At 37.3% G+C, this 10,323-nt stretch overlaps 1 protein-coding gene across 1 annotated transcript; it reads left to right on the top strand.

Moving 5' to 3' along the window:
* Positions 1–328: 328 nt before the first annotated feature.
* Positions 329–1,291, top strand: LOC126064188 (putative olfactory receptor 2B8). Its single transcript, XM_049862981.1, has one exon. It carries the CDS (start codon positions 329–331, stop codon positions 1,289–1,291), a length of 963 nt encoding a protein of 320 aa, XP_049718938.1.
* Positions 1,292–10,323: the final 9,032 nt, after the last annotated feature.

Genomic DNA, 10,323 nt, shown 5'->3' on the forward strand with positions numbered 1-10,323 from the left:
TTTTTCAATCTTATCAGATCCAACACCTTTTTATAACAAACTCTTTACTATCTTAATTTTTCTAATACCTCTTCACTTTGTGAACTCTGAGTTTACTAAATGGAACTCTTAGATACAGTTTTCAAAATACAGATATATAATTGTTACTGTTCGTTTCTCAAAGTGAGGCAATAAAAGAAAATTCATTGCCAATTTGATTTGTCTCAGCATCCCCTAACCAGTTCCTCTGTTGAACACGGGTTCATGAGCCAACGTTAAATTATAAGCACAGGATAACTAGACTTCCAAAATTCTGACCTTGGTGTTCCCAGCAAGTAGTGTCACTGCAATGAGAAGATTCAACAACACCTTCCATCGCCCCACTGGCTTTGTCCTGGTGGGTTTTTCGGAATGGCCCAGACTAGAAATGACCCTCTTTGTGTTTATCTCCATTTTCTACATAATGACCCTCCTTGGGAATTCAGCCATCATAATCTTGTCTCGCCTTGATCCCAGACTCCACACTCCCATGTACTTCTTTCTGGCTAAACTTTCCTTTTTGGACCTCTGCTATACCACTTCAACTGTCCCCCAAATGCTGGTAAATATCCAGAGCCACTGGAGAAACATCAGCTACGTGGGCTGCATAGCTCAACTTTTCATCTTTCTTGGTCTAGGATCCACTGAATGTGTACTTCTCTCGGTAATGGCCTTTGATCGTTACGTAGCTACATGCCAACCTCTCCATTACACAGTTATCATGCATTCTCGGCTATGCCAACAACTGGCAGCAGTGGCTTGGGTAACAGGTTTCAGCAACTCTTTGGTGCAGACAGTGTTAACTTTCTTGTTACCTCGCTGTGGTCAATATCGGGTAGAGAATTTCTTCTGTGAGGTTCCTGCTATGCTTCAATTATCATGTGTTGATACGTGGGTCAATGAAGTGGAGATGTATGCAGCTGTGGTAGTGATAAAAGTTATCCCAGTTGGATTAATTCTATTTTCCTACATCAATATTGTCAGAGCTGTAGTAAGGATCCAGACCTCTGAGGGTCGAAAGAAGGCCTTCAACACATGTGGGTCTCATCTGTTGGTGGTGATTATGTTCTATGGCTCAGCCATTAGTGGTTATGCATATATGGCACCCAAGAGTAGCTCAGCCAAATTGAAGGGGAAGCTTCTTGCACTCTTCTATGGACTTATAACTCCAATGCTCAACCCTCTTATCTATACCCTGAGAAACAAGGATGTTAAGGGAGCAGTAAAAAAGCTACTAGGGAGAGAACAAGATCAAGGATGGAACATAGCTTAGGAGCATGTAGTCTTCTCACAGTTCACATTCTACCTTCTTATCTTTCAGAACGTCTTTTGTTAACTCCCTTTGTTCTCTCCCCTCTCCCACTCAAATTAATTGTGCCTGATTGTAACTATTTTCACCTATACCTTTCTTAGAAAGTAAAAGATTGATTATTCTCCCCCAAAAGTAATGAAAAATAAAAAATAAAACAGTTGCCCTCAAGTCAATTCCCACTCATGGAGACTCCATGTGTGTCAGCAGAACTGTGCTCCAGAGTTTTTGATGGCTGATTTTTCAGAAGTAGATCCCCAGGTCTTTCTTCTGAGGTGCATCTGGATGGACACAAACCTCCAAACTATTGGTTAGCACCACCCAGGGATTCCACAAGTAATGAAACAGAGTTCTAAAAACAGATAATGAATTTTTATAGATTTTAGTAAAATATTACATTTTTTGTTAATATATGCTGTCTTTTCTAATGAAGTTTTTAAATTTATAACCAAATATGACTTTTTATTAAAACTAATGGTTAACATAATTATCCTGAGGTTTGTTAAAAAGGAGAAAGTTGATATGACTAAATTATGTCACAAAATTAGCAGAAAGCACCCATAGACAATTAAGAAGTCACTTCATTCCCTATTTGCATATTCTTTTTTTTTTTGATGTTGTCACTATAACTGTTGTGTGTCTAATCTTATTTAACCGCTATTGGGATGGGACATTCTCAGAGGGTCAGGTGCCTGCTGTGGTTATCTATACTGTTCTGGAGAACTAGGATTGCACATAAAAACAGCTCTGTGTAATGCCGCTCCTTGTTTATCTACTTATCTAATCCTTCTAGCAGCCTCTTTTAGAATGTGTCTCTAACTCTACATCTAATTCTACAGAGGTTTTCCCTCATGGCTAGCATATGGAGAATGTATATGTTTCTCAGTAATGACCTTTGGTCTAAAAACATTTTGTCACCTAATCAGTATGTATATATTTCTTTTTGGTGCCGAATCATTTTTATCAGCATTATAATAGCTATTCTTGGCAGGGCAATTGGAAGAATAGCAATTGTAACTAAACTGAAAGGTAAGAAATCATAGTTTTCTTTTTCTATACACAGAATGTTGTTGATGTTTTGTGCTGTTGAGTCAATTATAATTCATAGCAACCCTATATAATCCTATATAACTGCCTGATAGAGTTTCCTAGGCTGTAATTTTTATGGAAGTAGATTGCCAGGTCTTTTCTTCCTTGGAGCCACTGGCGTGTTCAAACCACCAATCTTTCGGTTAGCAGCTGAGCCCTTAAACATTTTGCTACCAGGGTGTGCCACCAGGGCTCCTCATTCCATCCAGCAACCATCATACAATAATATAGAATATGCAAAAACAGGGTATTGGGATACCAGGATAGATATCCCCAGTACCCTTTGTTTTACAGACTCTACATTATTATATGATAATTTCTGGATGAAAGGCCTACCTCTAGGAAAAGGTATCTGGACTTGACACAATTCAGAGTCTCTTGCATGTACTATAAACATAATCCAAGTGTATAAAAGATCATCCTCATCTTACTAAAATTTAATCATTTATTTTCTTACCTTCTTGAACAGATTCTGATGTTCATATTGGGAATAGAGGAGAAAGAATAAATTGAACAATCACACACGTGAATTTACAGTAGAAAACAGAAAAAAGCATCCACCCTCAAAGAATGTAATAAATAGGTCATTTTATCAATGGTGACATACATTCGTTCTTTCTAGATATGTTTTGGCAGTATATGTATAGTTCATGTCTTCCCAAAGAGTACGGGAAATGGGCTGCTTGAAGATGTGATCAAATGCCTATCTTCTTCTGAGTAATATTTACACAACCAACTTTTCATGCTCTATCCCAAAACTTTAGTATTTTGATACTGTGAAAAAAATTAATTTCCTTGTTTTGTCCATTTTATATATATATATTTGTACAGTATTTCAGAAACCTATACAGAAGATGAAATTAGATTTCAAATATTACAAACATCACAGGCCCAACTCCTCTCTAGGGGAACTTTAGTATCCATCTTTCTTCAAGCACTCGTATTTTGGAGTATTTGCAGTTGAAACGTAGTGGGAAGCAGATTTTGTGATTAACTCTAGGTTTTCCAAATACCCTGATTTCTGGATTCTATCTTTATTGGAATGAAAGTCAATGTTCAAGTGAAAGGAGTTGTTAGTTATCATTAGACTGAGTTAGCTAAGTTGTTTGATAGAATTAAAGAGAAAAATGAGTTAGTTCAACTGCTATTTGCAGACCTGGTATTCAACGAATACACAAAGACAAAGTCTATTGTGCAGTGTCTGTTCTGATTGGGGGGTCCATTGTGATTTTTCACTGCATAAGGGATGCCAAAATCCAAACCCCGTTGCCATAGAGTTGATTCCGACTCATAGTGATCCTACAGGACAGAGTAGAACTGTCCCATAGGGTTTCCAAGGAGTGGCTATATTTTGAATGTCACCCATGAATGCATATTCTTGTTGTGTGCCATCAAGTTGATTCTGACACAGTGTGACCCTATATGACAGAGTAGAACTGCCTTATAGGTTTCCAAGGCTGTAATCTTTACGGAGCAGATCGTCAGGTCTTTTCTTCCCCAGAGCCTCTGGGTATGTTCAAACCTCTGACCTTTCAGTTACCAGTCGAGCTCTTAACCACTGTACTGCCAGGGCTCCTTCCTTGTGCATGTATGGACCAGTATTTTGGGGTTCCATCTCTTACATATAACCAAAAAACCAAACCCATTGCCATCAAGTTGATTCCAATTTACATATGGACACTACAAAAAAAAAAAAAAAGTTGTCGTCAAGTCAATTCTGACTCATGGAGACTCTGTACGTGCCAGAGAGAACTGTGCTCCATAGGATTTTCAATGGCTGATTTTTTGGAAGTAAAGAGCCAGGCCTTTCTTCCAAGGTGCCTCTGGGTGGACTCAAGCCTCCAACGTTTTGGTTAGCAGCCCAGTGTGTTAACCATTTGTACCACCTCAGGACTGCATGTCAATAATAACCCTGAGCAATTTTCATTAAACACGTTTGTTCCTCAAGATTGTGTTGGTTACTGTAATGCATAAGTGGTAATCTTGTCCAAAATTTCAAGGATAATATTTATTGCAGGAAATTTATAAATACTCTTTATCAGATGAAGGAAGTTCCCTTCTATTGCTAATATGCTGTGTGTTTTTATCTTATTGTGAATGGATACTGTATTTTATCAAAGCTTTTTGTGCATCTATTGAAATGATTTTCCCCTTTACTTTGCTAATAAAGATATTGCATCGATTGAATTTGCAACCTTAAAACAATCTTGCACTTGAATGAAATCACCTTGGTCATGATCTATTTTTTTGTTGCTATATTGCTAGATTCAAACCTCTAATAACTAACTTAGGATTTTTGCATTATATCCATGAAAGTATGGGCCTGTAATTTCCCCTCTTGAACGAAGTTGGATGACTTGCAATACTTAAAATGGAGATTCATTATAAAGAAACAGCAATTAAGACAATGTGTTATTGATGTAAGAATAGACAAAGAGAATAATAAAACACCATAGAGAATCCAGATATAGACCCACATGAGTCTGGACTCTAGATATATAGCAATTTGGCACTTCACTAAGAGAAGAGGGAAAAAAGCAGCCTTTTAATAACATACAAAATAATTGATATTTTTCAATTGGATATCCATGTAAAATTAACATTAATGTATATCTCAAAAATTACTTCCATGTAGATATAAATGTGGACTGTAAAACAATAAGCCATCTGGAAAATGACATTGGAGAATATCTTCATTTTCTTGGGGTTGAAAAGTTTGTTTTTTTTAATTTTTTAAGCGCGGCATAAATAGCACTAGCCATAAAGGAAAAGATTGACAAATTGGACTTCATTAATATTAGAAACTTCTGTTAATCACAAGACATCATTGTTGTTGTTGTTAGCTGTTGCTAAGTTGGCTCCCAACTCGTGGCAACTTTATGGAAACAGTTCGACAGGCCTTTCTTCCATGAAGCTGTTGAATGAGTTGAAACTGTCAACCTTTATTTTTTAAGCTATATATATATATATTTGTCCTTTAGATGAAGGTTTACAGAACAAACTAGTTTCTCATCAAACAGTACACATATTGTTTTATGACATTGGTTAACAATCTCGCGACACGTCAACACCCTCCTTTCTCAACCTTGGGTTCCCTATTACCAGCTTTCCTGTCCCTTCCTGCCATCTAGTCCTTGCCCCAGGGCTGGTGTGCCCCTTTAGTCCCGTTTCATTTTATGGGCCTGTTCACTCTTTGCCTGAAGGGTGAACCACAGGAGTGACTTCATTATTGAGCTGAAAGGGTGTCTGGGGGCCATACCCTCAGGATTTCTCCAGACTCTCTCAGGACAGCAAGTCTGGTCTTTCTTTTTGGAAACTGCCAACTTTTAGATTAGCAGCTGATCGTAAACCCCTTGGGCCACCCAGCCTCCTTCAGGATATCATTAAGAAAGTGGAAGTGCAAACCATAGAGTGGAAGAAGATGTTTAGAATACTTATAACTTCAAAGGCTAAACTAGAGTATATTAAAAATACCTGCAAATATAGAAAAGAAAGACAGATAACCTAATAGAAAAACGTCCTAAAATGTTCAACAGGCACTTCCTGCCAGGTAGTGCTGAAAGCATGCTATACTCATTTTTCTTTTTTTCACAGCAACATGTAAAAAAATAAAAGGCACAGCAGCACTTATAAAAATACCTCATGGGGGGTGGAGAGCATGGCTGGCAAACTAACATAGGAAAAAAAAAAGCTGTGCTTTATTTGTGTAAAAATACAGTATACATTTACCAGAGTATATAAAGTAAGACAGGCTGATAATTCCAACTGTTGGCAAAAATGTGAGCAGATGGCATTATTGTACATGGCTGGTGGGATCCTAAACTGGTTTATTCACTTTGGAAACTGCTAAGCAGTGTACCTACTACTGTTTAGTATATGCATATTATATTATTCAGGAATTTTACTCCCAGGTATATGCACCAAAACACCTGAATTAAAATTGTTATATGTGCAGTATGAATAATAAACCCAAATTGAAAAATACCAAATATCCATCAGCTGTAAAATAGAATCAATCCTACAGACCCACCCACCCACTGCCGTCGAGTCAATTCTGACTCATAGCTACCCTATAGGACAGAGTAGAACTGCCCCATAGAGTTTCCAAGGAGTGCCTGGTGGATTTGAACCACTGACCTCTTGGTTAGCAGCTGTAGTACTTAACCACTATGCCACCAGGGTTTCCCACTCATACAGAGTTACTATACATCAATAGATGAACAGTGGTTCCTACTATGTGGATTTTCAGAGATGCAAATAGCATTGGTATCACAATGATTCCTTCACTCTATAAACAATACATTTTCAATTTTACTTGTTGCTATGAAAGGGAATTATTCTACACTCATTCCAGCATTGACTGTTCAGAAAATAATTACTTTTTATAAATTCCATGCTTACCTCTGCAATGAATATACATTTCTATGTTGGAATTTTGCTAATTAATAAAAAAAAAAAAGAAAGAAATTCTTTGCCGTCAAGTAGATTCTGACTCATAGCGATTCTATAGGACAGTGTAGAACTATCCCACAGTGTTTCCAAGGAGCGGCTGGTAGATTAGAACTGATGATGATTTTTGGTTAGCTATTGTAGCTCTTATCCACTGCGCCACCGGCGCTCCGTTTTACTAATAAAAATATTCACCATTAAATTAGTTTATGTTTTCCTGTACGTATTCCCTATCATCAGTGAGGAAATCAGTTTAGAATGAGACATTTGCTAGAGTATTCACAACTATGCTTTTTATATATTTTATGCACTGAGAGTCAGAAGATATATTTTATGGTCATTTTTGTTCCCCATCATCTAGCAGAATACTAAATCATTTAAAATTGTTTGGAGATTTAAGAATCAGGATGAGTCATTTAGACTTGATTTTAATCAGTGCTTATGTTTGGAAAACCCGTTGCCCTTTGCCACGGAGTCAATTACAGCTCTTAGAGACCCTACAGGACAGAGTAGAACTGCCCCATAGGGTTTCCAAGAAATGCCTGGTGGATTCAAACTGCTGACCTTTTGGTTAGCAGCCATAGCTCTTAATTAATCACTATGCCGCCTGGGTTTCCTGTATTTGGTACCTCACTCTTGAAACAGATAGCCTAAGATAAAGAAATTAGGTTTCATATTACTGGTGACAGTCTAGACTTTGTCATTAGATGATCCTTCTGTAACTATGGACAAGCTATTTAAACTCTTCAAGCTAACTTTCCTCACCTATAAAATGGAAATAGCAGAAGTCACGAACTAAAATAAATACATTTTTTTAGCATGTAGTCTATTAATTTCATGATAGCATTCCTATTATTATTTTTATAATTATTTATATGGCCAACCATTGAGTGTTCAACAAATGTTATCAATAAAGCTGATCTATTTGTTCTTTGGAAACCCTGGTAGCATAGTAGTTAAGAGCTATAGCTGCTAACCAAAAGGTCTGCAGTTTGAATCCACCAGGCGCTCTTTGGAAACCCAGTGGGGCAGTTCCACTCTGTCCTGTATAGGATAGCTCTGAGTTGGCATCAACTCGATGGCAACGAGTTTTGTTTTTTTTTTTTAGTTCATTCTCTGTTTAATAAGGTTAACTTAAACCTTCCTTAACAAAACGTTTCTGTTGCCTCTTTGTCTGTTTACACTCTCTCTCTGTGTATGTGTCCAGGTGTGAGAATTTTTGTTTTCTTTATGTTGAGGTATATGTAATCCACACGGAGGGCTGTGATGTTAGATCATCATCAGTGAGTGCTTCAAGTCTTCTTCACTTTGAGCAAGCAAGGTTGTGTCATCTGCATATCACAGGTTATTAATAAGTCTTCCTCCAATCCTGATGCCCTGTTCTTCTTCATATAGTACAGCTTCTCCAATTATTTGCTCAGCATACAGATTGAATAAATATGGTGAAAGGGTACAACTCTGACCCACACCTTTCCTGACTGTAAAACACGCAGTATCCCCTTGTTCTGTTTGGACAGCTGCCTCTTGATCTGTGTATAGTTTCCTCATGAGCACAATTAAGTGTTCTAGAATTCCCATTCTTCACAATGTGATCCATAATTTGTTATGATCCACACAGTCGAATGCCTTTGCATAGTCAATAAAACACAGGTAAACCTCTTTGTGGTATTCTCTGCTTTCAGCCAGGATTCATTTGACATCAGCTATGACATCGCTGGTTCCACATCCTCTTCTGAATCCGGCTTGAATTTTTGGCAGTTCCTTGTCGATGACCCACTGCAGATGCTTTTGAATGATCTTCAGCAAAATTTTACTTACGTATGATATTGATGATATTGTTTGATAATTTCCACATTTGGTTGGATCGCCTTTCTTGAGAACAGGCATAAATACGGATATCTTCAGTCAGTTGGCCAGGTATCTGTCTTCCAAATCTCTCGGCATAGAAGAATGAGCACTTCCATTACGGTATTCATTTGTTGAAACATCTCAATTGGTATCCTGTCAATTCCTGGAGCCTTGTTCTTCCCAATGCCCTTCAGTGCAGCTTGGGCATCAGTTCCTGATCCCATGTCACCTCCTGAAATGGTTGAATATCAACCAATTCTTTTTGGTGTAGGGACTCTGTGTATTCCTTCCATCTTCTTTTGATGCTTCCTGTATATTTTAATATTTTCCCTGTAGAGTCCTTCAGTATTGCAGCTTGGGCTTGAATTTTTTCTTCAGTTCTTTAAGCTTGAGAAATGCCTGGAGTGTCTTCCCTTTTGATTTTCTAACTCCAGGCCTTTGTACATGTCATTATAGTAATTTACTTTGTCTTCTTGAGCTCCCCTTTGAAATCTTCATCATTTCTTCCTTTTTCTTTAGCTACTCCACTTTCAAGAGCAACTTCAGAGTCTTCTGACATCTATTTTGTTCTTTTCTTTCTTTCCTGTCTCTTTAATGACCTCTTGCTTTGTTCATGTATGATGTCCTTGATGTCATTCCACAACTCGTCTGGTCTTTGATCAGTAGTGTTCAATGCGTCAAATCCATTCCTGAGATGATCTCTAAACTTAGGTGGGATGTACTCAAGGTCATATTTGGATCTCGTGGACTTGTTCTAATTTTCTTCAGTTCAACTTAAACTCGCATGTGAGTAATTGTTGGTCTATTCCACAGTCAGCCCCTGGCCTTGTTCTGACTGATGATATTGAGCTTTACCAGTCTCTCTTTCCACAGATGTAGTCAATTTGGTTCCTGTGTAGTCCATCTGGTGAGGTCCACGTGTACGGTTGCTGTTTATGTTGTTGAAAAAAGGTATTTGCAATGAAGAAGCTGTTGAACTTGCTAAATTCTATCATGTGATCTCCAGCATCATTTCTATCACCAAGGCCCTATTTTCCAACTACTGATTCTTCTTCGTTTCCAATTTTCCCATTCCAATCACCATTAATTACCAAGGCATCCTGATTGCATGTTCAATCAATTTCAGACCACAAAAGCTGGTAAAAATCTTCATCTTTGGCCTTAGTGGTTGGTGTGTTAATTTGAATAATAGTTATATAGTATTCTTTTATAACTCTTTTTTTTCCTTTAAGGTCAGTAGTAACATCACTACTCTCACTTCTGATTTTAGTTACTTGCATCTTCTCTCTTCTTTGGACAGCCTAGCTAAAGGTTTGTCAATTTTGTTAATATTTTCAAAGAACCAACTTTGAGTTATCTTGATTTTTAAAATTATTTTTCTAGTATTTATTTCATTTTCTCCACTCTATTTTTATTAATTTTTTCCTTCTGCTGGCTTTGGGTTTAGTTTTCTTTTTTTCTCCTAGTTCTTTAAGATTTAAAGCTAGGTTATTGATTTGATATCTTTCCGCTTAATTAATGTAGGTGTTAACAGTTATACATTTCTCTCTAGGCACATTTTAACAAAATGCCATAACTTTTGGTATGTTGTATTTTCTTTTTCGTTTGTC

This window comes from Elephas maximus, chromosome 1 (assembly GCF_024166365.1).
Source record: "Elephas maximus indicus isolate mEleMax1 chromosome 1, mEleMax1 primary haplotype, whole genome shotgun sequence".
Taxonomy (NCBI): Eukaryota; Metazoa; Chordata; class Mammalia; order Proboscidea; family Elephantidae; genus Elephas; species Elephas maximus.

Coding starts and splice junctions, on each gene's coding strand:
- LOC126064188 (XM_049862981.1), top strand. CDS start 329: ATGAGAAGATTCAACAACACCTTCCATCGCCCCACTGGCTTTGTCCTG.